A 15,837-nucleotide genomic window follows, 5' to 3' on the forward strand; every position below is an offset into this window, starting at 1 on the left:
TATACATATAAAAATATTCAGAAGATGTTAAAAAATACATCTGAAGAGCTAACAATTGAAATGGTTTAAGATCATTCAGGATCTTGGAAATGTACTATATTTAATAGCCTCTTAAAATCAATGTTCATCACTTAACCGTGAAACAGATGAAGTTAACTAGGCATTAGAGACCAGCAAATTTGCTCTAAAAAAGAGGGACTATAAACGGATAGGAGTAACGCCATTGCTGCTCCCTTACCTGTTTTGACACAGTACACTTGGTAGGAGGGGAACCACTCTCCGTACTGGCAGGTGATGTACTTGTAGTCGTTGGTGAGGGTGTAACCAGGATCACAGTAAAACTCCACCACCGTCCCGTGGTTGTAACGCTCGCAAGGCCGCGGGTGGCAGATGTAGTCTCCATGACTCACCATTGGAGGTAGTGGACAAACTTGGGCAAATAAACAAAGAGAAAAGGAGAAAGACATTAATGCCAGCAACCCAGCACTGGGTAGCTTCAGCGTGTCAAAATGCACAGGGCACGCTTCAGGCTCCCTTTCGGGCTCCCCGCCGTTTGGGGTTTGTCTCAGCGGTACTAGACCGCTGCTGCTGGGAGGCCAGGCGCCCGTCCGCACCAGCGGAGGGATGCACACACACCTCCCGCGTGGCAACACGTGCCGGGGGGTCACTTTCGGCTCTCCCTGACACCAGCGAGCTCTGCTGTCGCCTCCTTGTTTAACGGCCTGAGAGATGGGACTTGGGAAGCTTCCCATCCTCTGGGGGAAGGGGAGAGCGAGAGGAAGACAAAAGGGGAGACGTATGCCTGTAAGATGGCTATATGGGGATGGAGAGGGACAGTGACAATAAGGAGAATCCCTCTCCTTAGGAAGCGTCTCAAATTCAGCTGTGACATCCTATTTTTTTGTTTCATTAACGTAACTAAATGGTTATATGCACTAATTAAATTCCTAAACACTCACTTTTAAAAATGAGTTTGCTATCAACCGTGCTGCAAGAGATGCACAGCACACAGTGTTGCTTAAGCACTTACAGTCTGTACCACTGTAATACTGTTAAGTTGAGCTTAAACTCTACTGGTATTATTTGTGTTTTGTTATCTCTGAACAGCCCTACTGATCTCAGGAGTGAGGTCTTCAATATAACAGAGGCTGACCTGCATTAATTAAGTACAGTTGTTTACATAAGGTTAGGTAAATAAGAGAAAATTGCAATATAAACATGGGCAACTTTTATTGTAGGCCCTGAAATGAAAAGAAATGTCCTCTCACACGGCTGGGCAGATGACCTCAACGGAGAAACCAAGGGAGCACTCTCTAGGAAACAGCAGCGGGGAAAGCGGCTCGCAAGCAGTATTTTCATAAGAGAGGAAACTTTTCCACTGAGTAAGTGTTAGTTGATTACTATTTTCTTAAGTGCTTTTATCACAGAGGAAAAAACCCCTACAAAGTGTAATAATGTCTCAAATGGCTATGCACTGACCCAAAAAGGGCTTAAATTACTGGATGGCTTGTTTTATTTCCCATCAGACCCAGTAACTAACTGGCTCAGTGCCCCATCTACAGGCTGTTCCCTTCACTTCATGCCTCCCTCATGCGGGCAAGACCTACTGCATTGATTTAAATAATGAAAATGCCATCTCGCAAGAAGAATCTTCCCAGAAATTACAATTCAGCTGCTTCTCTCTGTGAATCTTGTTACATGAATAATGCATTTCATAAAAAAATACACAAGATATTAAATGAATCTTTAAGAGAGGCTGATTACAATGTGCAGTAATGTCTGTTCCCCATCTCCTGAAGACATGGTTTTGTTTGCATTTTCACTGGCAAGGCTTAATAATAACTTGAAATCAGAGCAAGTAATTCACATAAAAATTCACATCCTCAATACTCTCCATACTTTCCAAAGTCTCTGGGCCCATGAGACAGAGGAATGCTTTACTGGGAAGTTAACTCAAGATGGAAAACAATTTCCTTAAGACTAGGGCAAAGATGTCAGACAAATAGTAGGAAAGCACCTTTTGTCCATATCAGGGATCATTCTTCTATTAAAAAGAAAATGATCGGTGTGAAAGCAACAATTCTGGCCTGCCATAAGGAAATCTGGTATATTTTTATTGTCTGCGCTTAAAGCATGAGAACAAAGGAATACAGCAATTTAAGCTTCTTTGCAACTGAGTTCTGCCAAGCTACGGCAGGCTGCAAGAGATGTGTAGATGCCCAGTACCTTTCTAGCAACAAGCAAGTAGAGCACACCTTATCACAAAGAGCAACACTCAGAGAAATAAATTTTCCTCTCCAGCAAGGTACCTGCTGTCTCATCCCTAACCTCCTAATGGTGTCCCAGCAATGTAGATCAGCTCAGAAACAACACATTTCCAGGCAGATTAAAAACAATACACTGTGGGGACAACCCAGACACGGAGCTGACAGTCTGTTTACAAATGGAGATGTATTTTATAAAACCTGAAAACAAGAGCATCAGTCTTTGTGTAGGATATGTCCCCAGTGCTAAAAAAGAGTGCCACCCCTTCCACTGACACCCTCCGTGTTTCAAGGGAAATGCTCATGCATTGGTGCTGCCTGGAAACTTCTGCAAACATTTCTTTAATGCACTGCCGAACATTAGCCATGAATTAGAGTCAAGTTTTAAGCAGTCGTACCTGCCAACAGCTCTTGCATTAAATACTCCTACAACCAGCAGATGCAATTGAACGGGTTTGAAAATGAGGGTATTTAGCTCAATTGAAACAGTGCTTCATTCTTACGTCAACTAGACTGTCAGAGTCAGGGGTTCTCACTCACTTGGGGTATCCCTCCCCACCTCCTGTGAACTTTACATTCATCCAGTTTGAGGATTCCCTCAACATTTGCATGGGCAAACTGGCCTCCATGTACAATCAGTAATGCTCAGGTTCAGAGCCTCTTTTTCCAAATCAAGTCAAATGAGATGCATCACAAACAACCAAAAATGAACTCTCTTTGGGCTCTGGGCAGTTAGTCATACACCCAGTGCCTTTCTCAACTCGCTCCATTCCCATGGTCATCCTGGCCCAAGATCCTTTAAAGCCAGTGGAAGGACAGCCATGAAATGGCCTTAGTTTTGATCATAGAAAAGTAAGATTATGAAAGTCTGGAGGGCCGCTGAACACTCTTGGCTCTCAGAGACAGAAGATTTTTAGTGCAGAGCTAGTCATCTTACTGGGTCAGATCCCTTATTTATGCTGGATACCAGTGTATGATACTGGTTACACAGATTAAAGTAATGTGTCAGATCAAATATGGAGGAAAACTCAGGTGGCAAACCTAAGCCCACTGAAGTTTTCTAGGAAAGGTAAAATTCTAGCATTCCCAGTGATTGACCCTAATGGTATTTGGAAATTACAGGCCACGGACTTCAGGAAAATGCATCAAACTCACAGAATGAAAATAGCCACAAACTGATTAAAATAAAAGTGTGTTTGACAAGTACATTTTCACTGTCAAAGCTGACAGCAGTATGAACGATAGATAAGCATAGAAACAAAGTGAATTCTACTTCAGAAAATTCTCACAGCTTAAAAAACGACCTAGGTGCTGTTCTTAAATATGACACCAAATCTTTACTACCAATAGCTTTCAGAATCTTCATAAGGCTTTTGAGACTTTAATGTGCTAATTACAACATCCAGCACGGATAACCCAGTAATATCTTCTGATGACCAACATTAAAAGACCACATGCGTGTGCCCTTAACTTTGGAGCTTGTCAGAGGGATGGACATAATTCAGGCAGTGTCTGCTGGTGGTTCTGCAGTACGTGATCCTGGGTCTCCAGATTTGTCTTTGTAGAGCAATTGGCCACAGACTGTAAGGGGACTTACAGAACTTTACTGCTCAGCATTCTCAGCTGAAAAGCTGAATCGTTCATCAAAAAGAAAGAACAAATGTGTTTATATAGCAAATAAGTCCCTTCCAGGATGCTCAAGACACTTATTACTCAAGGAAGTTGAAGGGAGGAATTCCCAATCTGATTTTGATGGACTTCCCCGCCTGCTCTTAGGAGCTGTTGGAGCTGAGGGCTCTCCTCTGAGATCAGCTGCGGGCTTTCTGCTCTGACTGATTTTAATGAAAGATTAGCACTCTCAGGAAGAGCTTAAAACCTGGGGAGTCGAGCCTTGTGTTACAAACCCTGTCAAACACTGGCTTGGAGCAGAGGCAAAGGCAGGTCTGCCCCATGACGTGCGCCCTCCATCGCAGCCTCCGCAGTGCAACAGCTGCATCCCTTGGACCAGGGTCACAGCAAGGGTGGCACAGGCTGCGGGCGCTTACTGCCCAGACACTGGAGGAATAAGTGGGGTTCAGCCAGTAATTTTTCCTACCCATTATGGTCAAGAAGCTTTTTAAACTTTGCCCAGAGGATGCTGCAGTAATTCTGCACTGTTGACACTGGAACTGTAAGAGGGAGAGATTTTTTTGGCATTAGCATATTCTCAATTAACATTGATGGCACAGAATAAAGATGTCACGTCACTTTTTAAAAGCCACTGGTAGAGAGGTAACAGTGGAGTTACAGATTTTTACAGTACTCAAAACCTTCCTTTTAGTCAATCAGTTCAATGGTTAGTCGGTTTAGTCTTTGGTCAAAGTAGGCAGGAGGTAAATGATTCAGGTTTTGCCCAGCTTTTGTACATAAGCCAAAAAATAAAAGCAAAAATGTCTTGAAATACAGGGCACTCACTTACTTATAGATAGGGGGTAGGAATAAGGAAGAAGCTTATTTTCTACCATTGATTTTTTGCATAGTATGTTTTTTCTCTAGCTACTAGTCTTCCTTTCATGTAGGACCTTAGTTGCTTGGTTAGCTGGGTTAGCAAAAAACCCAGTGTAAGGCCAGCCATTTTCTGTTTGACACAGGGATGGGCAGGGTTAGTGACATTTGCACCTAATAAAAAATAACACTTCTTCCAAACACAACATGAATGCCTGCTTGTTGTGCAACGAGTGAGAAAAGATTAAGATGAAACTTCACGATGAGAAAGACACAGAAAAAACTGCCATTTCCAATGTGCGGGGAAAACACTGGTGTATCTCGCTAGATAGTAATCAGAGAGGTGGGCACACTGTCTGGTTTGTGCACAAACTGGAAGAGAACAAGAGCTTCTCCTAACCTTCACTTGTTCTTGTACATATCGGGACATTAATTAACACCAGAAATCTGGATACCTGGTGTCTGGCTACTGCATTCCAACCAATGTTTAATTCGAGCCATGATTTACTCCATGAGACTGCAGCAGGATACGTCCCAGCAGGTCTGAGTCTTCCCATCTAGGGTGACCTGGTCCTCACCTGAGGCTTTACTGGCTGGCTTCTGGAGCCTTAGTAAGGATCCTTTTCCATATATTGCCTTCATACAAATACATGCTTGGGTACACAGGATCTGAAAATTCATTTTTTTATGGGAACGTAGAAGATTAAGATTATATTTGTTCCTCTTCCTGCTTCTTTATGAATACTGTGGTAATTACTTCAGTGTCATCACCCTTCAGACCTTCAGAATAAAATAAATACTCAACCAAGAAGCCTTTCTCTCATATACCTCAACAACCCCTGTCCAGTTCACCTGACAGACCTGGCCATTTCCACAGGTATTACCAGCACATGAATCACACTTGCACTGCACAGTACAGAGCCTTGATTTCAAGCTCCTCGTCCCCTCACATACACATAACAACACATTATAAGATAGTCACTATGGAGGGGAATGTAATGCCTATATCCTATATTCAGTTGATGGAACACATGTATTAGCATCTTTCATAAAGGAAAATGTTTCTTAATAGTTATGAGTTTGTAAAAAACAACAAACAAAAAGAAAATAAATCAATGGTGTTCAAAACAAAGTAGCTGTTAGTTGTGAATTTTTAAACTCTGAAGACACTATACTGTTTAGAGAATTCACTGATTTATTTGTTAGCCAAAAAGTTCTCAAGACAAAACTGGTAGAAAAAAATTGGTATTTCTAGTGCAATATCAGATAGGGAAATGCAGATAGGGAAGGGGGAGTGGATGGCCAACAGGAAGAAGAGGAGGCAAAGGAAATTACTTTTGCGCTCTAAATATTAAAAAAAGGATTCTTCTATTTTTTCTATTTTTTAACTTAGATTTCCATTTATAGTAATGCAAAAAACCAAAAGTATTTTAATTCTAAAATTGCAAAACAAAAATTCCCATTAAATTGTCCAGTATTATAAGTCGGATGGAAGAAAAACTGTTGGACTCAACTACTCATATCCAGTTGAGAGCTTGAAGAAGAAATTAAGAGGTTTCTAAAAGGAAGGAAGTAGCAAACCCAGTTGCTTTAAAATAAGCCATGTCAAAACATCTCAGTCTAGAACAGCTGCTTAACAGGAATTTACTTCTAATGACATTCTTCAGAAATGTAAGCAGAACAGGAAGCATTTGTAGAGTAACTTTTCATTTATCGTGAACATCAGCTTAACAATACCCTAATGACACATTCCTATAACAAATGCTGCTGGCATTGTGAAGGGAGACTTACTGCATATTACAGCTGTGCTGGAATAAGTGAGAAAAACTTTGAGGCCATTGAATTTGTGTTTTGAAAGTGAAGACATGCTTTGAGGAACTCTTCTGATTACTCATTCCCACAGCAAAACAACAGCACCAATCGTAATACCAGAAGAGAAAGTTTAGTGGAAACAACTAAGTGAGCACCAATATATAATGTAACTCCTATTAAGCCTGACAGTAGACATGACGTAAAGTAACAAAGATACAAGATGCTTATTTTGAACTCTGGAGTTGCCAGCAAATTTATTTCTTGAAAGCCTACAGCAAGAATTATTAAAAATATTGTATTCTTAGCCAGTAATTTCCAAACTCTTTTCAATCTTAACCTTTCTCAACTACTTAACCTTCACAATGCCACTTACATGTTTTCTCCTGAAAAGACACCTAACAGTTAAGCAACTTCTTCTCAGCCATTCAGCAAGTCAGTGTTCAAGCAGCTAGGAACACACCTCAGGTCTCATGGCTCCAAGCTGCTTGCTCTGCCCCTAGACAATCACCCCTGGGTAATTCTGTACCAGCTACAATAGCGAGGTAAGCCTTTCAACGTGCATAAAGTGAGAAGCACTTTTCACCCTCTACGAAGTGTGAAATGAATCGAATAATTAAGTTTTTAATGAAAAGCTGCTTCTCTGGTCTAGCTCTGACAAACACCATCTTGCTGAAAATTGCTATCCCTGACACCAGCTGTATGAGCCTAAATGGAACAGCATAAAACTAGTTTCAAGCCTATTTTAATAGTAGTTTAAAATTAGCTGATTCCTAAATGGAAACAGAAGGTGATTTACAATCACTTATCATACACAGAGCTTCCTTATTACTGGAGTTACAAATTACAGAGCCCATTTCGCTGTTCCAGTCAGCTGAGCTCCTACAAGAGCATCACACCAAATTCACACTCGTCCTCAACAATCCTGCCGTTCCCAGCACAGCAACGTGTGAAATATTCATCTGAATGCCAAAGTCTTTAGTTTCAAATGCATTTCACAATGGATGCAGGATGAAACAGACGCCAGGTGATCTTTCTCCTATAAATTATAAGTTAAAAAGTGCAATTTTCATTTAGACTACAAAAAAATGATGATGAGTTTGCAGCAATGAGAGCTAGGAGTTCTTTTAGCAAGAGGCCCGTAATTAGCAAAAGGCCTGTAATTATATTTAAGGAATATTCATACTCATTATTCACATGGGTGTGCTTGGAGCACTGTGGTCTCGCTTACAGCAGATTGTTCTAGCTTTCTTCATCACTGGCTTCTAGTTTTGTTTCATCCTTTTCTCATGAGTGGTTGACTTTATCATCAGTAATGGTCTTTTTTTAGGACTTTGAGAAGCAGATGCTGGGGACTGCATAGACACCTAACATGAAGGAATCGGAGAGCTTCAGAATAAGTCAAGGTTTGGGTATTTGACAGGCATCATAACCCCAGACCTGGAAAAGGTCAAAGTGCTTAGAAGTAGAATGGAGGTGGAGGAGGGAGAGTGAGCTGTTGGGAAGCTGGCTAAGAAAATCAGATGGATAAAAGCACCTGACAGGGATGTCTGAAGAAGCCAGTGCTCACTGTGAGCTGGACATGTCAGTGGTTTTATGTTATTTTAATCTCCCTTTCTTTAACAGCTTTTTCCTCTTTCTTTATAAGCAAGAATCCCTTGAGCTGTGTGGTGTCACCTACACCAGTCATCAGGGGTTGATGGAAAGAAGGAATGCTGGAATAGACGAGCTGTATTCCAGGGTTTAGCTGAAGGCTGAAGAAATCAAGCTGTACCACCTGGGAGAAGGAAAGGTTCCATTCCCAATGGAGTGCTACTGGGAAAAAAACAAGGGGGGGGGGGGGGGAACCAGCAGGTGATCTTAGCACTGTAATACCACAAACCAGCTTACAAGACTAGGAGGGCGCAGAAGAGTATTGGTTTCTGTTATTTATGTTTAGTTATCAAGTGCCTATCTACACTGACTGGTGAAACTGCCACCCCTTAAATATTGGTTTCTGTGTCTGGAAGTGAACAAACCTACGCAGTGAACAGACTTCCTAATGCATAGAGTCTGTAGGTACAGTTCCCTCCATTTGTGGAAGATGTTCTGTGATTGCACTGCGTAGCCAAATTTAATGAACGTGTCCATAAAGCACAGATATATTTGATTTCAAAGTAGACAATGTAGTGTGCTTTTCCTTTCTGAGGAGCCCTGCCAGATACAGTTAAAGATTAATATTATAAAACAGTCCTCAGGGAGAAATTTTGTGTGCTTTCCCCCACCTAATCCTCGGCATATTTAGAGCACCGTGGATAAAACACTACATGCGTCTGGCAGCTAACGTGGAACTTCAGGGCAGAAATTATGGCTCCATAAAAAAGCTGGGATGTCTGGCTGATTCTGGAAATGCTAAAGAGTTTCTGAAAGGTACACAGGTGATAGAGCAGGTGTAAAACAATGATTTACTGTGACAGTCCTGTGCATCAAGCAGAAACAGAAGACATAAAAGAAACAGATTACAAGTTGTTGTTCTGTTGCTTTCTTGAAAAACTATGAAGAGTGGAGAAGGCATCTATTTCAATCACAGCCAAGATCAAAGAAGATTTCTGCAATGCAAAAAAGGAGCAGTCACTTAGAAATACAGTGGGTTTTATCTTCTTCAAACAATGTCTTCAACTTGGGGACTGTTGTCTAAACCCCCCCAACCCTCATAATGAGAGCTGTAAAAAGCCCACTTTTGTGTATCATTCTGTCTCAAAACATGGTCTGGTTTTCTTTCTGTTTCACTTTGCAATACACATGCTGGAGTTAAGAGATTGGATGATTATTAAGCAGTATGTCCATAGAAAAACATGATTTGTCTGCCTCCTATTTCATGTCACTCTGCTCTTTCTGAATTCAATTCTTTTCCACACCTCTTCAGCTGTGGGTAAAGGTGTACAGATGAATTTCAGCATTCTCCAACAGCACAAAAATCCAGATATTCCAAGTCACTATAAGCAGCTCCTTAAAGTGTTCAACTTCCACACTCATACAGGGTGGCTGGATGTGTATTATTTCTGCACTCCTGGGTGACCTTTAACTGTCTACAGTGCAGAAACACGCAGAATTATTAAATGACTTTTCTTAAAGAAAACTATCCTTCTAAACTTCTTCATCACACTTGCGTTCTACAATTAAATCACCCCCAGGGTCAAATGCTGTCAGCCTATTTCATCCTTTGGCCATCAGGCTAAAGGTGTCACTGATGTAAAGGTGTTGCCCAAGTAAAGGTGCTTACAAGTATTGTTGGCTGCTGCTACTTGAGCATTTACTGCTGGTTGTTGTTCCTGAGTTGTAAGAAGTATTGCTGTAGGCAGTGAATATATTCTGAAATGCCACTCTAGTCAGAGCTATTAAAAATAAGGCTATCAATGGGCCTTATGTTAGCATTAACTCAGTTAACTTGGATGCCAACTTTGGCAGTTGAGCAATATTTAATCTATTCTCCCTCCTTCCTGCAAGCTGAGTAGGTCTAAACATAGAACAGAATCCTGGTATCTACCTCTTAATTTCTTAATACCACAGTGTTTCACAACTTGCTTGTATTGCTGCCCTCTGTTCCCTCTACAGGATTTTTATCTGCTAGAGATCTGCTGCATCAACATTATCTTCCCTGCGGATACGTATCAGTCTGTCATGTTGGAATTTATCTAAAGCCTTCTCAATGTCAACAAAGAAACACAGAGAGAAATCCATTCGTACCAATGTATGATATCTCAGGCTTAGGACTGCTTACTTTATTCTGAGGCCTGAACGTAAACTGATTACAGGCTGACTGGTATCTTTTTTCTCAGTGTATTGCTGTATGTTCCATCAAGAATTTAAAATATTTTGAGAGCACAGTTTATCAAATGTATAGCTTGGTGTCAGTCACTGTTGATGACATTAGCAACTGTTATGTAAGAATGAAGATCTTTTGAAGCTTTCCTTCAAACTATCCTGCGTGTAATTGGTTAGAAAGTTTAAGTTACTTTGTTTTGAAATATTAAGCAGCTATGGCATTTCACCTGCAATATCACCCCCCTCCAGTGCTCTTTCATGCTCTTTACGTTCTAGGGTCTATACCAGAATTATCAGACCCTCTCTATGAGTGTCTGTCCTCAGGTTTATGAGAAGTATAATTTTAAAGCTCTGTCCTGTATTTTTGCCTGTCTTTCCAGAATATTTTTTTTTTGTTTGTAGCATACTTTGCTGGGTTTAATTTTCATATGACTAAGCCCCTTTTGTTCTTCAGAAATTTCCTGGTGCTCCAGGTAGGGGTTTTTTGGGTTCTCTTGCACTTCTTCTGGCTTTGTTGTGCAATTTTCTTAATTCCTTCCTTCTCCTGTCTTTATTCCATAGTTTCTATAATTTTCAGGATCCTTTCTGTAATTGGTGGTTGCCTACCATTGTATCTTTTCACCTCTTCTCACAATGAGGTGGTTTTATATACCAGAGTTCTGAAGTGCCTTCAGTTTTCTTCTATGTTTTTCCTCTCTTCTACACATCAAATCTCCCCTTTGAAGTCTATTCCTCATGTTTTTTTCATTTTAATTTTGAATCTACCTACAAAAATTTGAAATATTTCCCATTTTACATTCTTTCAAGCTTAACCTCAGCTAGACAATCTGTTGATCCTAGCATGTAGAATGAAGTTTTGATATTGCAATATATCTGATTTCCTGCAGGACCAGCTTTTCTGTTCAGCTGGGATGATGCCGAAACAAGACATTCCAGATAATAGGATCGTGTTTGTTGTTTGCAAATCAACCTATTTTCCCTTTTACTCTTACATACAAAGCCGGGAATTCCCAATTACACTATCCAGACAACTGCTTTATATTCTAGCATTAACATTATTATCAAATCCTTCCAGCCTTTCCTTTCTTTGTCTGCTTTCCCCCGCCCAGTTTTTTATAAGAACTATTACTTACGTCTTCTTGAAAGTCTTCTGAAGGGCATGAAAGATTAAAATATGGAGTCCAGATGGCAAGGTGTGTAATCATACGCAGATCACGTTCCCAAAGTACTAACAGTCAGCCTTTTTTGTTTTTTTTTTTTTTTTTTTAATTTCTCCAATTTTTTCCAATTCACCTTAAAGTATTGTATCATATCATAAACATTTCCTAGTTCTATACTTTTCATTTCACAGAGTTCCATACCAGTATGTTTTCAAGTGTTTGCTCTCCTTCAGGAAGCCATCTGATTTTACAATTAGTGTTTATACCCCATGCGGTAATCTTCAATTTAAGGGTTTTTCCACCCATCTTTTGCATATCTGATTTTACAGAAGGCAATCACTAACCTACATCAATTTCTACAGATGGATGATTAACCACAAATTCATAATTTAAAAATCATATAAATAAATAAATAAAAAATTCCTTAGATTTTCATATATCCTTGGAAGTGTCTAGCGAGTTTCAGTACAAAAGAAAGTTTAAAAACCTTCTGCATAATTATGGAATTCCACTAGGAAAAAAGTATATTAAGAAAGTTAAAGATGTAAATGGAGGACTTAAAGGAGAAGAAAATTCAGTGTTAAGATGCTTCATCTTATCCTCTAAATGACTGTAAAATTTTCTAGCACTGGTAAAACACCACCATTTCCCCTACCGTCATTCTCAGATATAGCTGAACCGTTTCAACTGAAGCTTCCCAAATGATTCAGCTTGAGGCAGACACTCAAAAATCAATCTGAATGTTTTAAATTTGGCAAAGGTACAAGCATTTAAGAAGAGGATCTTATACCAGTAAATACTTGGCAATCCGAGCTAGAGGCATGCTTATTTGCCTGAGCTATAACAACTTCCCTGATCAGATGCAAACAGCTGTTTCTGAGAAGCCGCTGCATAACTCTGCAGTGTTAGCTGCACTTCAGTACCAGGTAACACAATTTTTATGCACTGCTGTGACTAAAGCAACAGTGATTGTAATTATCAGAAAAAAATCTTCCCTATCAGCAAAAATTAGCCTCTCACCAGAGCTGGTGGAAGCTCAGTGCTTGGTAATACTGAGAGTAAGTCTGGACTGTACAATGGGAGCTGAATGGACCGTGGTGTAACTATTTATTTAAATGGAGCTACAAACCCTTCAGTCCGAATTTATTTGGCCTAACAAAGAGGGAAAAATTCCTCAGATGATTGACATATAGCATTTAAGACACATTTAAGAAATTCCTTCTGTGAAGGCTTCAAGAAGAACATATATCAAAATGAGAAGGCTGTAATCAGCATTGTTTATAGCAGTATAAAAGCTCTAGAATGGTTTACTGTAGCTTCCTAACAACCATTTGCTTTTAATCATCACCATATTAAAACACTGAGCAGGATATGTCATTAGGATGAATTTTCAATTGATTATGGAAATAAATGGAATTAATTTGTTATTTGCAGATTTCCTCTGTGAAAAATACTGCTTGGCAAGATTATACCTCGCACATAAAAGGAATGCTGAAAAATGAGCTTGGCATTGGTATGCAAGGTGCAGAATAAAAAATATGCAGGGAAGCAATTTTGTCCACTAACTGAGAGAAGTGGATTGTAACAAGATTCCTGGAGACTGGCACTCCTTGCATAAATCACTTGAACAAACGCTTTCAAACAAGGGCATCTCAAGTTGATTTACCCTATGTGGATTTAATTTTGAAGTTCACTGCATACCAGCTGCAGCATCCCTACAACAGAGTTCACAAGGGGAGTTGTCAGTGGTGACCTTTTAGTGTTGCTGCTCTCTCTTCTGCCCCAACAGAAGCGGGGACAGCCCCAAAGCTGAGGAGAACTGGCTCTTGCAAGCATTATGCTCTAGACTTTGGTCTCCTGTGGTTCACTCAATACATGCACAGATGGGACGCCAACACGAAATCACCACGGAAAGTTTTAACATTTAAGGAGAGCGAGAAGAAAGTGATTAAAAGGGAGGCTGGATCTAAATCAAAACTCAGGAGGCCTCCCAGATGGCCTTGACCCAGCGTCTGGCACACACTAATCCCCCCATCACAGATCATCATAGTTGACTGAGGATGATAACTTTTGACATGTTATTTAAAATGTAGAACTGTCAGGGCAGCAGTTCTTACCTCATGTTTTAAATTATCGGGAAAAAAGTGCCTCTCCGTGACTTTATAATACAAGCAATAAACAATGAGTATGAGTTTTCTTGGGTATTTTGATCAGACCTGGAATGCTCACCTGCGGTAAGTGAGGGTAAGACACAACTTTTTCTGCTTCATACATTTTGGTTTCTGTATTTTAATGCTCCTATCTTCCTAACTAGAGAATTGTCATTTTTATCAAAACAGTTAGACTGTTTGGATTACGCCTAACAGGGCCCTTCTAATTTTTTAATATGTTTTCCATGCTATAAACAACAACAAACAAACCCTCCAAAAATGGCTTACATAGAGCTGATTTGGGATTAATCCTTTATGGTGTGCTAAATAAATAAATAAATAAATAAAAATAATCTTGTTAGTCATCACTGCAAAATTGTAAAGGCATTTTTCAATTTTGGAACTTGAATTGTCAGTTAAAAATAAGGATAATTTTATTATTTTTGTGCAGTATATCACTTTGTTGATGCTGTTGGCAAATTCTTGCACTTCCAGAATGCTTAGCATTTAGCTCAGTGACATAAGCATCACATATGAATTCCTATAATTGCTTTTAGCTAAATTCTACATATAGATAGCTTCCTTACAGGCTTGAAATAGAGCAAAAATGTCGTCCTTTTAGGGGAATGAAATGCAGAGGATGTATTTGGATTCTGGTGACTTCCTAGGATGTTTCATTCAAGATGCAGTATGAAGATGGAGGAAGGTAGTTCACAAGGTTTCGACAGTGTACAGAGCAATCCATTCAGTATCTTTGTTTTAAATGTCTGGGATGCAAAAATAAATGCAGTACAATATCCTCCGTTCCAGCACTGCAACTATAGTCACAGATTATTCCTTTTGGCTTGGTACAATCTACCTCTGTTTCACACTGAATGGTTTTTATGTTCCTAATCAATAAATTAGCTCAGTCATTTTAGTTGCAAATCCTTCTTTAACTACTATAAGAGACAACAAATATTCACGCGTGCAGCATCATGTAGCACTGAATAATGTTTGCAGCCGGCACAGCCCAAACTAAGAGTTTCTATGGAGTATTTTTTAGTTTATCATGAAAATCCATCCGTATCTATAGAAACTCTGACCATCTGCACACAAATGTGGATTCCATAACTACCTCAGTATTTTTATTAGCGAAGCTGCAAAGAATTTACATTTTAAGGGCAAAGCAATCATCATTAAGAGTTTTCCCTCTTGTACTTCGCGCACTGAGAGAGCAAACGTTAGTCAGGGAACACCAAGAGCTAATGGTGCAGTGAACCACAACAGGTTGCACGCAACAAAAAAACAGATAGGCTCTGCATGGCCTGTGGAAACCTTACATATAGCGGAACCGTGGTTAGAGCCCAGAGTTTAAATCATATAGAGCATGCTGGGTTTGCACAATTGAAAGATAAGCAAACAATAAGACATTTACCTTCCACATCAAGGCACCTAGGTGGGCTATCTGACCAGATAAGGTTATACATGCATTGAAGGAACTCTGCCCCTTCTAGTTTATATCCAGGAAAGCATTGATAATACACCACTGTTCCTACGGGGAAGGAGGACTCGAACTCAGATATGTTAATGTAACTATGAGGAAGAACCAATGGCCTCAGGCAACCTGCAAATTAAGAAGAGGGAGGTATCTTTTATTATACGGTGCTTATCTCAGTCATCTTCACACATCTCGGTTATAATTCCTAAATTGAGAAGTGCAATATTTTTCATCTTCTCTACTATGAATTGCATGCCTGCATGATCTCCCTCAGATACATATGCCTCATTATCCTGTTTCAAACCCTTTTATTGTTTAGCCCACATGCTTTGCTAGCGTGGGATTCACTCTCAGCAAATCCAGGAAAGGTTTACTGAAAATGACAGTATTTTATTTCACAAACATTCACTGGTTTAGCAGATGGCAATTTCTTTTTGAGGGAGAGTCTTTAAGAAATAAAGATTGTCATTTATATAAACCATGAGTTTTATTCCTCCTCTTAAAACTGACAGGCATGTAAACCATCTTTAATACTAAAACTGCTCCTGTGACAAAGTGCACACAACTGTAAAAGATTTGCAGACAGAATTAATGATTTTGAAATTCCAGTTTGAGAAAGTCTAAAGGGACGTGACTTCCTATGAGCAGTCCCATGATAAACACTGAATGAGGTCTCAGATTAGGTT

The 15,837-nt window shown here is 39.7% G+C and overlaps 1 protein-coding gene across 2 annotated transcripts in view; it reads right to left on the reverse strand.

Moving 5' to 3' along the window:
- Positions 1 to 15,837, reverse strand: part of SUSD4 (sushi domain containing 4) — a 73,739-nt gene that overhangs the window by 4,816 nt on the left and 53,086 nt on the right. Inside the window, exons 4-5 of one of the 2 annotated variants that reach the window (XM_049833442.1) lie at positions 15,089 to 15,277; positions 239 to 430 (exon numbers count right to left, since the gene is read on the reverse strand). In XM_049833442.1, coding sequence (XP_049689399.1) covers positions 239 to 430; positions 15,089 to 15,277 — 381 coding nt within the window. The remainder of the gene's footprint in view (positions 1 to 238; positions 431 to 15,088; positions 15,278 to 15,837) is intronic. The other variant, XM_049833444.1, reaches the window with a different exon arrangement.

This window comes from Accipiter gentilis, chromosome 30 (genome assembly GCF_929443795.1).
Source record: "Accipiter gentilis chromosome 30, bAccGen1.1, whole genome shotgun sequence".
Classification (NCBI taxonomy): domain Eukaryota; kingdom Metazoa; phylum Chordata; class Aves; order Accipitriformes; family Accipitridae; genus Astur; species Astur gentilis.